At 39.7% G+C, this 14,661-nt stretch overlaps 1 protein-coding gene across 4 annotated transcripts; it reads right to left on the reverse strand.

Moving 5' to 3' along the window:
• On the reverse strand, nucleotides 1-13,861 carry LOC121927785 (TBC1 domain family member 7-like). Of its 4 annotated transcripts, none has more exons than XM_042461664.1 (8): nucleotides 13,791-13,861; nucleotides 12,128-12,247; nucleotides 9,548-9,628; nucleotides 6,991-7,178; nucleotides 5,185-5,322; nucleotides 2,168-2,313; nucleotides 1,422-1,551; nucleotides 1-183 (listed from the first exon to the last, which is right to left on the reverse strand). In XM_042461664.1, the coding sequence occupies exons 2-8, from the start codon at nucleotides 12,237-12,239 to the stop codon at nucleotides 97-99; spliced, it is 882 nt and encodes a 293-aa protein (XP_042317598.1). In that variant the 5' UTR covers nucleotides 12,240-12,247; nucleotides 13,791-13,861; the 3' UTR covers nucleotides 1-96. The 4 variants fall into 4 exon arrangements, with proteins under 4 accessions (XP_042317598.1, XP_042317600.1, XP_042317599.1 ...); XM_042461666.1 differs by having other exon boundaries at nucleotides 13,737-13,824; XM_042461665.1 differs by lacking the exon at nucleotides 13,791-13,861 and adding an exon at nucleotides 13,621-13,759.
• Nucleotides 13,862-14,661: the final 800 nt, after the last annotated feature.

The following is a 14,661-nucleotide window of genomic DNA, read 5'->3' on the forward strand; positions in this document are numbered from 1 at the left end:
TTCCCAGTGTTTAAATAATTTTAATTACATAGTCTTGAGGGTAGGGGTAAGGACAGATTTCAGTAGTAACCTAAAATGCCAGTTGGAGAGGTTATCTCAGACTGAGTGTGCAGGAGTCCCACAATGTTTGTGCCACAGTTCAATAGCTTTGCTCACAATTGCATCAGTGTTGTCTTGAGGTATCTATGAGAGATTAAAACAGTTGTTTTATTTGAGATATTTAGTTGCTTTAATAAATCAGCATCTCACCCTATCCATTAATCCTTTGAGGAAATAAATTTTCAGGGAGTAGGTGAGATAGTTCATTGTAGCAAAAAAAGAAAAAGAGAAAGAAAAAGAAGATTCTAGCAGCACCTTTAAGACTAACTGATTTATATTTTAGTATGAGATTTTATGGGTATCAATTAACATCCTCAGACACATTGACAGAGTGATATAAACATATTTATATAGTTTATACAGGTTAATATACACATTTATACAGTTGTGGAATGTAACAGGTTCCACAAAGAGGATCATAATGTGCATGTTTCTAGACCCTACTGCATTCTATCCTACTCCCACAACAGTATAAATTTGTTTAATAACGTATGATTTTAATGCTGCTATGTCATTGCATCTAAGGAAGTGGACTGATATCTATGAAAGCTCATGCTAAAATATAACTCAGTTTTTAAAATGCTGCTAGATTCTTCTCTTTACTCCCCTTCCCTTGTTACTTAGGAAAGGAAGGTTCCAGTTCAGATATAGAGGCTCTACAGAACATTTAGGTTACTTTTTTTTTTTTTTACTTTGAGTCCCACATTTCCCCAACAACCATGACCAGGCCTTAAAAAATAAGCTGTCCAGGTCTACCAAAATCCATTTAACAATCCACCAGAAAGCCATTACTGAAAAGGCTCTTCAAAGACCAAGCCAAATTATTTTTTCCTAGAAGTCTGAATCTATGTCAGCCTACAAATCAATTCAAGATTTTGCACCAGGATATGAAAGCAGCTTTGCAAAACACAGTTTGTCTAAAATATGTTGAACCTGGTGTAGATCTGGAAACTCAACCCGTGATTATGATTTAAAACTATAGTCATCCCAAACCATCTTTTGCCTGGATCATGATGAAACTGGACAAACACACAGAAATCTTTCTCTGGTGGCGCAGTGGTTAAATGCCTGTACTGCAGCCACTCATTCGCAAACCACAAGGTTGCGAGTTCAACACCAGCAAAAGGGCTCAAGCTCGACTCAGGCTTGCATCCTTCCGAGGTTGCTGGGGGCAATTAGCTTACACTTTGTAAATGGCTTAGGGAGTGTTTAAGTGCACTGATAAGCAATATAGAAATGTACTTGCTATTGCTATTGCAAGCACACTCTTAAAAAGATCTGACAGACAAGAATTAGAGTACTGTATTTGAAAGAGTACTTACATTTTCCAAAAAATGTTCAATCTTTTCTGCATTATTCAGGGCCATTAACTTCATTTTGAAGGTTAATAAGATCTCTACAGCAACAAAGACAAGTATTTTGCAAGAGCCGCTTATAACTTTATCCCAAACCCTAGAGAGAAAAAAATCACAGAGTCATAAGAACACATGCTCTTCATTTTAATAATTTATATTCAGTGCTCAAATATCTTTCTTTCCAAAACTACAGCATGCCTGCCCCATATGCAGGGGTGCGATATACAGCTTTAACTTTACGCAGAGGGTTCAGCAGAAGGAAACATAATGGTGCATGCACCCATGGCGCTCACGGCACACCGAATGCAGAAATGCTCCCCCATTGAAACAAATGGAGGTTGAACATATGCATTTTTCCCCATACGCAGGGCGGTCTGGAATGGATCCCCTACATATGGGGAGGGCCCACTGTATATCCTTAAATGAAACACCCCACATAATTTTAATAACTGGCATGTTACAAATTGCAGACCTGTTGAAATATTTGTATATAACAGAATAGGAGTCATGTAGATAATATACTTTTATAAGAACTCTTTCTACGATAAAGTCATTATGTTTTCAGGGTGGGAGCGAGAACCTGGAGCTTTGTAGCTTTCAGGCTGTCTCAAGCTGTGATTCATGAACATGACACTCAATCTCAGCTGTTTTCCAAGGGGATCTCTAACCAAGCCTGGTGGCTTGGAAAGGAGTGTAAGGTCACAGACACTTGCCTCTGTAAGCTGGATTCTGGTAGACAACCAGCAAAACACCTTCTAAACCAAAGATTGTAAGGTAGCTGGCCCATTGCTGAACATGATTTCAGGTGTGTTAAGAGTCTGCTGTCCTCAAGGCTCAGGTACTGTTCCAGAAGTTTTGGCTGGAATAAAAATGTAAGGAAAGTGATCAAGTACACCAAAATGAGTAAGCAATGCTGACAGTCTTAAGCACTGATAGCAAGAAAACAACATAAAGTATATATTCAACAATAAATTCAGTGTGACACACGTAAAAAAATATGTCAAGTTAGATAAAGTTCTTTAAAGGTCAGATTCAAATGTGAGGACTGTAAAAAAAAGCAGTTTTAATTGGCTGCGCTTTCATGCATGCATGACACACACACACATACACATTTTAGATACACATGTTCCCTGAATTGAGAGTTACTTAATTTAGGAAAGAGGATTACAAAGGAAATTAAAAAAAACACTGCAACTTTTGTTAATGGGCATCATGCTCACTTTTATGCCTGCATGTGTCTTTTGGGGTTTTTTTGGAGTTGATAGGTTAGTATTCCCTTCCTTCCACAACACTGATAATATCCCCCCCCCCCCCCCTCACCTTACAGTTTAGCCACTGCAGGCTCGCCACCATTCTATGCCTGATGGAGAGCAGGAGGATTAGAGAAATGTCTGGCTATGTTCCTGTAGTCAGATGCAAAATAATTACATAATGTGCTAAGACCTTTGGAAGATCCCATCATACCTCAGCAGGATATGTAATCATTTCATATCTGGTTAAGCAACAGCCAGACATTCTTCTTCATTCTCTCACCACTCTCCAAAAGGTACAGAATGGCCACGAACAGGGTGCAGTGGCTTTTCAATAACTCTGGGACAGTGAAATGTCAGCTGTAATGTCACTGCACATATGGAACTCCTACTTTACAGCGACTGTACAGGATGCTGGCCATAATGAGCAATGTTCCCTTTTTGCCTACTACGAATACTTAATTCATTTATTAGAATAATCTCCAAAATCCTCAAACAGTGATACCTTTATTATTCATTTATTAGTTACCTCTTTATCAAATCTTACCTTCAGTGAGAACAAAACTCGCCTCTTTCCTTCTTTATGCTCACAAAAACAACCCTGTCAAACTGAGAGGGACATTGACTAGCCCAAAGTTACCCAATGATCGTCATGGTCAAGTGATTATCAAAACCTTCATCTTCAAAATCACAGTCCAACACTTTTAACCACTTCAGTACAGTGGCTCAAATCTGTGGGGCTACTTTCCAGTGACATCTTACTATAAACAGCTGCTTCACAAGTGCATTAGCATGCATAATGAGGAAGATTATACAGTCCCTAAAATGCAACCTCTGGACCTGACAAGTGCATATGTGATATTAAAAGTATTTTTTCCTTCTCCCCCCCCCTTTTCTTCCAGACATTCTATCTACATTTGAGGCAGTTTAAACCCAATGTAGCAAACTAATGCAGCTGTAACATTTGAACAAAACCTATGCACTTCTTAATAAAGTCAGACACTGATTTCTGAAGCTTTTTTAAAACACATGATAACTGTTGCTTGAACTTGCAAAGAGGTATCCAACATAATTACCAACTGTTATCCCAAATGTAGCAGAGATGAAAGACTTATGTGTATGAAAACATAATAAAAAATAACTAGAGCTAAGAACAAAGTGAAATATCACACTATATATTGCCTGCTTCTTTGTCACGTCAAGGCCGACCTGAACACTAAGTGAGATGCTGGATTTCCAAGCCCCCAACACTTAACTGGGCAACTGACAAAACCTTTCTGTAGGTGTGAAAAATAAAAATAAAATACTCTTAGCATCACGATTAGTTAAGAGGGTCCTGTAAGAACTACATACAGCTAAACTGGAAATATTTCCTTTTCGGACTCAAACAGAAGTAAGCAGAAAGTGATGTCTAAATAAGCTGAAATACTCTTAACGCAGTCTATTATTCTACAAAAAAAATACTATACTATCTATTTCTATCACGGTAATTCTGTTTGTGCACTCAGAGATACCATAGCTAGCAGGAAAAAAGGTGCAATGTTGTAGTTAACTGTAGGTTTTTTCCATTTCCTTTTAGAAATTCTGAGTTTTAGTTCACATTTGGATTAATAAACATTTAATTTTGCTTGTGGCAACAAACAGCAACAGCACAATCCTATCCTGACAAATCAGACATTAAGACTGATCTCATTAGGCCTTACTCGTAAATAACATGCAGGATTGTAGTCCACGTTATTTTTCCCCATTACATTTTGATACAGCTGAGATTTTTAAATGCCTCCAACATCAACAGCTTCAAGTTTGCCTTCTTCTTATGTACAACCTTTGGGCTTGTTGAATTTCTATGACAGGCACACTGTCAGAAAGCAAAAGCCAAACTGACAATTGATGTTTTCTTCAACACATCCTATAAAAATTCAACACTTGAAAAGATGAGAGGTGGGTACATGTTAGACTATAACTTCCAGAAATCCACAGTCTGTGGCCATGCTGGCTAGGGGATTAGGAAACAAATCTATAATTAGATGCCAATGCACAGTAAAGTCTCTATAAGGGTAAACCTCAAGTGTATTTACATTACAGTTATAGCTGCATATAGTGCATTCCTCTAAACAACAGCTGTAGAAATTCCTAGCCTGGAATTCTATGTACTTCACCAAACTACAAATAGTAGGATGTCATAAATTGGGAACATGGCAGCTAAAGTGGTATCAAACTACCAAAACCTTCTAAGACAGACACACACTTACAAACTCCATTTCTGTATGGGGTTGTTTCTTGTTGTGTGCCTTGAAGTCACTTCTGACTTATGGCAGCCCTAAGGAAAACCTATCAAGGGATTTTCTTGAATTGTTTCTTCAGAGAGGCTTTGCCATTGCCATCCTCTGAGAGTAAGAGGATGTGGCTTGCCTAAGGCCACCCAATGGGTTTCCATGGCCAAGCTGGGATGGGTAATGTATGTATCAATGTCATCTTACCAGCAGGGGTAATGAATCCTTGTACTTATTGTTTAATTGATTCACAAAACTACTGACAAGCCAATAGCAGTCAATGTTATCTTCCACCATTTCCTCCATGGCTTTTGCAATAGCAAGAAATGTCTCTTCTTCAGATTCCTGGAAAGCAAAGCAGATATGGCATGGACTCAATTGGGAGGTAACACCTATTTGTTTAAGATAATTATAAATAAAAAAATAAATTATTATTTTTTTAAGATAATTATGTATTGCCTCCCAGCCCAGAAGAGCTCTCAAAGTGAGGACTAAATAAAAGCAATTAAAACAGTTCAAAGCAGAAACATTTTAAAACACATTAAAGTACTATTTAAAAACTTTTTAAAACAATCCCAAAACACAATTAAAACGGTTGAAACAGAACAATTTCTAACATTAAAGACGATGTGGAACAGCAATGTTTTGCCTGCCCAATGAACATTTAAAACATTTGGTGTTTCACAGTCAGTACAAAGAAAGCCCTGATACATGTATATATCAACTTCACAAGCTGTCAGGACATACAACAAGGCATCCTCTGAGGATCTCAAATTTCATATGAGCCAGGCTCATATGGAAGGAAGCAGTGTTTCAGTTATCCTGGCCCCAAGCCATTTAAGGCTTTGTAGGTCAAACCAGCACCCTGAACTGACCTTAGAAGCAAACTGGAAGCCAGTCAAGTTCTTGTACAACTGATGTACAAGTTCTTGTATAACTAGTGTCTAAAATGCACACTCAACACCAGTCTGGCTGCTGCATTTTGCACTACCTGCAGCTTCTGAACACTTTCAATGGCAATCCCACATAGAGCACATTACTTGTCATTTGGCAAGGGTCAGTCACTCTGATTGTTTGCAGTCAAGCTCTCAACAATAGCACATTGCTCTGTTATGTGCTAGAAGGTCAATAACAGCTTCTCCAGAAAGTGTTACATGAAAGGGAGTTGCTTCACATTCCAGGCCACCATACTGAAGGATTCAGTTAGTGTGGCAGATCTAGGATAGAAAGAGCATTTTCATTATCTCTGCAGACTTTGCTAACTAGCCTGTGTGGTGGAGGAAGGAAGATAGGAAACAAGAGAAGTAATATGTGGCAGAGTAGAAAAAGAACACTACACAGACAAGACGTGAGGACAGACAGGTAAGGTTTTAAGACCCCCTACCAACTGATAGACTTACTGAAAGCACTTCAAGTGGGGTGAAGTAAGGAAGTAGAACCATGACATATTGAATCACAGATGTTTGCACAATAAGAACCTGGGTGATTGCTCTTTTCTGAACTCTGGCATTAGATGCTGCTCTTGCACACATATTACAGAGGACAACCTGGAGACACACCTTCTACCTCCAAACACACTTTCTGTATATCACATGTATTTTGCATAAAAGAATATTTCCAAAATTCCTAAGTGTGAAGCATCCCACAGCTGTTCTCCTTCCCCTCAGAGGATATCTCAATTCTCAGTACAACCCTAACCAAGAATCTTCTTGGGGATACAGAGATAGCTTGGGCAAGGCATACTGGAGAATTATGCCATATTTGCAGCAAAGCACAAGGGGAAACCACTTTGCAAACAAATCCTGCATAATACCTGATACTATGCTGCTATTACAGTTGTTACTTTCCTACCCTCTCCCATCCTGGCTGAGTATCTCAGGGAAAGATGAATGGACTGCATTTCATAGCTTCACCATTATCTATTTAATTCACAATTTAGCATAATTTTAAATGGAAAAGGTCTGGAACTGTACACATAAAGTCTTACTGTGAACCAAGTTAAACATGACTGACCAAGGGAAATGATGGATTTCGAGGCAGCTTTCCTGACTCCAGCTGATATATCCGGAGGAAAACTTCCACCTGTGGGGTAGAATCACTGATGAAACGAATTACTTGGAGAGCATGGTACACATCTCTATACTGCTCCTTTCGATATTTCATCACAAATGCATGAGATTCATGGTGAGGAGGAAGAATTCCTTTAAAAAGGAAAGAAAAAGAATTAAGATTTATCTGCTATGCTGATGAAAGTTTAGACCTTTCTACTGCAGTCCCCCCTCCCCCCCGATCAAGTAAATATTATGGACCTGTCAACCCTACACTCAGACTTCAGGGGACCAGGAGAAACCAGCATGCCTGGGGATTACATCTTAATTCAACATATATACATTTCTTGTGAACTGGTCTTATTACTCCTGCACACATATATAAGGAAACTTGAGCTTTACTGACTCTAGGATTATAAGAATAGTACTTCTACAAAAGAAAGAAATGTGAAATTTGGGATATGTACAGACTAAGAGCCAGGGTAGTGTAGTGGTTTGAGTGTAGAAGTAGGATTAGGAATCTGGAGATCAGGGTTCAATTCCATGCTTGGCCATGGAAACCCACTGGGTGACCCTCAAGTCACAAACTCTCAGCTTTAGGGTTGCTATAAGTCAGAAACTACTTGAAGGCATGCAACAAAAACAGATGGGCAGGAAGAAGCAACCAGAAGCCGCCCCCAGCCTGATCACTCCAGGGCTGTGGTGAACACACGTGGTGGCCCCAAGGGTGCCTGCTGCCACAGTCCCAAATGAACCACAGCAAGAAGCGGAAAAGATCCACTCCTTAGTGCAGCTTCCATGAGGGTTGGGGGTATGCATCATGTAATTGTCACACACCCCAAACCACATGGAAGCCAGCTTTTTAAGCCTATCTGTTTCAGGCCTAAGACTCCCTGAATACTAAAAGATTATCACTAATTGTTCTCTCACTACTGAAAGGTATATACAGTACAGACTAAAAATGCTGCTTAATGGAGTCTGAAAACTTAAATGTTTAAAAACATGTATATTAACATATGTACTTACAGTGGACCCTCAGTATCTGCTGGGGTTTGGTTCCAATAACCATGGATATCAAAATTAATGGATGCTCAAGTCCAATTAAATATAATAGTGTAATAAAATGGTGTCCCTTATATAAAATGGTAAAATCCAAATTTGCTTTTTGGATTTTTAAAAAATGTTTTTGATATATGGTTGGTTAAATTTGTGGATGCAGAATCCATGGATATGGAGAGCTGACTTTATTTGATTTTAGTGAACCAGCCCATCTGGACCACTAATGTCTATCCTGACAGGCTGTGATTATCTAAATGTTTCATGCAAGGATCTTCTGAAAAGAGATAACAGAGTTTGAAACTACACTTATCCCTCCATACTCGCTAGGGTTAGGGGCGCAAGACCCCAGCGAATATGGAAAAACCGCAAATAACAAAAATGCCATGTTTTTACCTGAGAGGACACCTCTCTAGGAATCTCTAGGTCCTCCAGGACAACTCTGTGGTCAACATCTGACAGACACTGGCCATAGAACTGTGTTGGAGGAGCTACAAAGGCCTAGTGGAGTGTTCTCTCTAGGAAACTCTAGGTCTTTCAGTGCAACTTTTAATTAAAGTTGACCATAGAGTTGCACTGGAGGACCTAGATATTCCTAGAGAGAACACATTAATCAAATCCGCAAATATCAAAGCCACAAATATGGAGGGATGAGTGTAGGATCTTATACATAACAACAAGGCATGGTATGTAGGCATGACGCCTACAAACAGGCATTCCAGAACAATCCCCTAAACCAAAGTGTATAGTAAAAGTTGTTGGATGCACCTCTTTCACAGTTACCAATTACGTCTGGCATTCTGGTCAGTAGTTACAAGATATTAGATCTCACAGTTACCAACTTTATGTGACCTCAAAAACCTTCCTTTTCAGCGAGGCAATGTTTCAACCAAAGGTCTTATAAGGTACTACATGTGGATCAGGAAGCTAGAAAATGACATCTGTTCGCAAGGTGCATTGAGAGAAGCAGTTGCAGCAAGACATTGAGAGGTCTCTCCAGCAGTTCTCAAAGCACCCAGCTGACTGAGAAAGAGCTGCAGATGTCATTTCTCAGTGTGTCAGCATCTTCAAAGCCCTTCAGTTTGGTTGCTGCTGTCTGAAAGGCAGATTTTGGAAGGCATATACTAATTCCATAGTTATGTCTGACAATGCAGGATCTTGGCCTGTAACAAGAGTTCCTGGTGTGTTCATTGCCTGGGTACATCAAGAAAGAAAAGAAAGCTGTGACCTCTGTTCCAAGATCTTATTGAGGTAAAGGTATTCCCTCTTGACAAAGTAGTCGAGTTGTGTCCGACCACAGGAGGTGGTGCGCATCTCCGTTTTTAAGCCGAAGAGCAAGCATTGTCAGATGCTACTCTGTGATCATATGGTCAGCATGACTGCACGGAACACAGATTTTATTAAGATCCCACTATACTAAGCATATGCCCAAAGTTACTGATATTGATTTTAACAGTTCAGCTTACCTAGAAGCACCTTCCATACAAGGGTCCGATACATGGATGGGAGAGGAAATCTTTGACTAAAAGTACAAAGTTTCTCAATGTCTGCAAAGAAAGATTCAAACATAAATAACTATTTTAAAACCTGAATAACATCATGAAACATCTCTGTTCCCAGCCCAGACAATTAAATCCTGTAACTAGGGTATATCTTTTCAGCATATATTATGGCTAATAACCCTAAAATGCAAGAATTTCAACCTTTCCCCATTAATAAATCCTATTTAAAATGGCTATGTTTTTTCCATTCTGACCCTTCTGCAAAATGTAAATTCCAAGTGATAGGCAAATCTATATTAAAAGGCAGTCAACTAATTAAATAACATTTAAGCTTCAATCTGGATGCTGTTTCTGAAATACTGAAGAAACTGGAAAATCCCTATTTTTAGTAAGCAGAAATTAATTCTTGTTAGAAAAAATGGCCATAATTCCTATTTATTTGTTCAGTTTCTACAGGTTAACTCCCCAGAATTAAAAAAAAAAAACAAGGGCTCCTCTAAATAATGTTGGAATGCAACTCCCATCAGCCCTAGCAATCATAGCCAATGGGGTGGAATGATGGGAACTGCAGCTCAAGAACATATAAAACACCATATATTCCCCCTCTCCCAATTATAGTTTTAAGAAGCAACCTCAGCATAATCTTTTCCTACTATTATTTCCAGTTTGCTAGAAAAGGAAAAGAAAGCAGATTTATCTACACTTTAGATGCATGTTCTGCATCTGGAAAAGTGGGAGAACATAGTTTTGTGTGAACTAAGGTTGCTGCCACACTGCAAAATTAATGTAGTTTGACACCACTCAAATTGTCATGGCTCCATCCTATGGAATCCTGGGATTTATAGCATCAGAGCTCTCTGACAGAGAAGTCTAATTCTCACAAAACTAAAAATCCCAGAATTCCATAGCATTGAGCCACAAATTGGTGTCAAACTGCATTAACTTTGCAGTGTAGGTGCAGCCCTACACACTGATTTGATTTATAACCTACCTTTCTCCACAATAGGGATTCACAGCTGCTTACAACAGTACTTCACAAACTATCTGGTGTGAGGGAAAGGCAGGGTTTTTCACCAATGTGCCAGAAATCAGCACTACATTTGTGCCCCTTAGTTTCAGCTGTCTGGTTCTTGTCTAGGAAACTCACTGCAGCCAATGACTCGTGGACTGGCCCCAGTCCATGGACCATCACTTAAGAGTAGCACTGGCTTATACTATAAGTAAAAACCAAATACTATAATAATATAAATTGTAAGTATTAAAGTATACAATTAAACTTCTTATAATATGTAAACACAACTCAAGTTTAAATAGTTTTTAAATGCCTCAGTTACAAAAAATAACATTTTAAAATTTAAGAGCTCACCACATTCACTAAAACCTTCATCCATAGCAAGCACTCAGTTTCCAAAGGATTTCCTGAATAGAAAAGTCCTTGAATGCCAGGGAAAATATAATAGAGCTAACCTAGCCACTCACAAAGGGAGTTGCACAGTTATCACTCAGCCACCGAGATGGCCCTCTCTTACACCCTGACTAAAAATTATCTCGGAGGATGGTGGGCCTGAGAAATATCTTATATATATATATATATATATATATATATATATATATATATATCAAAGCCTAAGCAAATTTGTTTGGGAGACCGTGGCTTTTTAGATAGCTTGGAACCAAGCATGTAGGATTTTACAGCTCATAACCAGCACTGTGAATTGTTCCTGGATCTGAACTAGTTGTCAGTTGATATTCAGGATACAGGAGAGTCACATACTCCCTGCAAGTATCTGGCAGGCATTTTGGGCCAACCAAAATACCTGTATTCATTCCAAAGTCTAGAAAAGTTACCTTTTGACCTATAATTCCCCAAATGCCCAAGCCAGTGTCATCTAGCTTGAGGAAAAGTTTGTGAGGTATAGTCCAATAACGTAGCTTTTCCAAGCTTTTGAATGAATGCACAGATACACTCAATTGCACAGCCATCCAACCCAAAAAAGCGATCACTCCATGCAAAGAGACATTAACTTTTCAAACAAAACATTCTACTTAGAGTGATGATGAGGAATGTGTGAATCTAAGGTGTGCTTCCAGCCCCTTAAGAGATTATACACATTGAGGCACATTCTAAACTAGCCTACAAAAAAAGCAAAAAGCCTCAGAATCTTTATTGAATCAATGTACGTTTTCCCAAGTGAGTGTGGTAAGTTGTTGCTGTTGTTGCTGTGTGCCTTCAAGTCCTTTCTGGTTTATGGCAATCCTAAAGCAAACCTCTCATGGGATTTTCTTGGCAAGATTGATTAAGAGGAGGTTTGCCACGGCTTTCCACTGAGGCTGAGACAGCATGATTAGCCCAAAGTCATCCAATGGGTTTCCATAGCCGAGATGAGCACTGAACCCTGGTTTCCAGAATCCTAGTCCAATGTTCAAACCACTACACCACACTGTCTCCCAGCTAAGAATGTGTGCTAAGACAGCAGGCTTAAAGAGTACATAGCAGTGAATCAACACAGATGGTCATTGTATCTCACATTCTACTAGACATACCCAATCGATCATCTTTCAGAAGAATTTCCAGTGACTTTTTTTCTTCAACTCCACGAAATCCTACTTTTTCATAATAAACTGATCGAAAATTTCTCTGAGGGTCCTCAGCCATCTTTCATTCTGGAAAGAGGAGAGAATTCTACAAATAAACAAGGCAGTTTCAACCAAAGAATATTATGACTGCAGATTGAGGCCTGGGTTAAAAGAATATTATGACTACAAAATGTTGCAGTTTCCAAAACACTTTCCCTGAAATGTTTAACACTCCAAAGGCACTTTGCATGCTCATACTGAGCTCGTACTGGAATCCCATCATAAGTCCTTTTCATCCAAAAGAAATGACACGATAAAAAGGTTAGAAATGAGAGAAACAGAATTGCAACCATAATCAATAAGACTTTTAAGTAACAATTATAGGGTTAAAGCAAGGCATTTATCACTGCAGGAACTAAGGAAGTATGTCTGTAATGAATTGTATATAATTTAGTGAAAAGATGATTGTAATAGTTGTATTTTATGTTTTAATAAAATTAAAAAAACAAAAACCTGGATGGACCATGGTGATGGTGGATGACGGTTAATTTAGGTGTTTGGAAAAGTGAAAGAGAGAAAGAGTGAACGCTGGAGGAACTGGGTAGAAATAATGCAGTTTGGCACCACTAGTAAATGCTGCAGCACCATCATTTGCAATTCTGGGATTTGTATTTGTACAATGTGTCTAGCCTTCTCTGCAAAACTACAAATCCAATTATGTACAAGGATCTTGTTGCACCTTTGAGACTAGTCAAAAGAAAGAAGTTGGGATCATGAGCTTTGGTAGACTTGAGCCTACTTCCTACTCAAGGAAGTAAGCTCAAGTCTACGGTTGCATCTGCACTGATGAAATAATGCAGTTTGACCCCGCTTTAACTGCCATGGTGTCACCCTACAAAATCCTGGGATTTGCAGATTTATGAGGCTCCAGCACTCTTCCGCTGAGGAGGCTACAGACCTTGTAAAACTACAAATGCCAGGATTCCATAGGATGGAACTAGACCACTTAAAAGCGGTGTCAAACTGCGTTTTTTCTGCAGTGCAGATGCATCCTAGGAAAGCTCATGTTACCAACTTCCTTCTTTTAGTTAGTCTCAAAGAAGGGTGACCAGATGTCCTCACTGCAAAGGAGGACAAGGTACCGCAGAATGGTCACTGGATGACCTGGGCAAGCAAGTCACACTCTCTCAGCCTCAGAGGATGGCAAAGACAAACCCCATTGAACCAGAGAGACCAGACAGATGTCGAACCCACAAAGGAGGACTGGGCACTGCAAAGTGGAGGGCACTCAATAAAAACAGAGGACACAGCAAAACAAAAGCTAGAAACACTCCTCTATCAATATCCATGCTTCTTAGTCATGCTCAAAGTGGAAGGCGTTTTGGAATTCCTCCTGGACAGAAGGTGGAAATGTATCTGTGAGCCGCCTTGGGCCCCTTCTGGGAGAAATAAATACATACAAATAGGGCATGTTCAGTCCTGAACAAAGCTTCCCCACAAACACCGGGAGCTTTAGCAAACTCCAACTCCCAGAATTCCATAGCCTTGAGCCAAGAGAGTTAAAGCGGTGCCAAACCGGGTTATTTCTCCAGTGTGGATGCAGCCCAGGAAGAGTGGCCCATGGTTCTACCTGAACGAAGAGCAAGAGCAACCCAGGCCCACTCCTTCAGGCTTCAGGGCGCAGGCGCGGCCCGCCCAGCTCTGAAAAGGAGGAAGCCTGCTCTTATTTTGGACTTCATCTCCCAGAGTCCTAAGCTATTGGCCAACATGGCTGAGGCCTCTGGGAGCTGAAGTCCAAAAGCTCTTAAAGGCGGTTTGGGGACTACTGAGGCCTAGTGTGGCCCAAAGCACACTGCAGAAATAATAATCCACCTTGAGGCCGCTTTAACTGCCCTGGCTCAGTGCTAGGGAACCCTGAGAAATGGAGTTTGTTGTGGCACTAGAGCTCTCTCTCTCTCTGACAGAAAAAGCTCAATGTCTCACAAACACTACAGTTCCTAGAGTTCCCTATTTATCATCATCATCATCATCATTTGTGCAAAAGAAGTTGTAGCATAAGCTTTCCTAGGCTGTGCATGAAGCAGACCCAATCTTATGAAAGCTGAGGCTACAACTTATTTTGCACAGTTAAATCCAGTCTGCACTGCAGAAGTAATGCAATTTGACGCTGCTTTACGTGCCATGGCTCAGTGCTGTGGAATCTGTAGTTTGTGAATGGTTTTGCCTTCTCTGTTATGGAGGTCAGGTGCCACAGCAAACTACAAATCCCGGGATTGCATTGCATTGCATTGAGCCATAGCAGTTAAAAATGGTGTCAAGCTGCATTAATTCTGCAGTTTAGCAGCAGCCTTATTAGAGCCACTACAATTTGGAAATGGCTTGAAGGCTTGAAGGCACACAGCAATGAACTTAAGCCTCACTGGAAATAGAGTGTCTTCTAACTAAATAGGTTTATCATTAAATAATTTTTTATTAAGAATTCAAAATTTAACACAAACATA

This window comes from Sceloporus undulatus, chromosome 4, assembly GCF_019175285.1.
Source record: "Sceloporus undulatus isolate JIND9_A2432 ecotype Alabama chromosome 4, SceUnd_v1.1, whole genome shotgun sequence".
Taxonomy (NCBI): Eukaryota; Metazoa; Chordata; class Lepidosauria; order Squamata; family Phrynosomatidae; genus Sceloporus; species Sceloporus undulatus.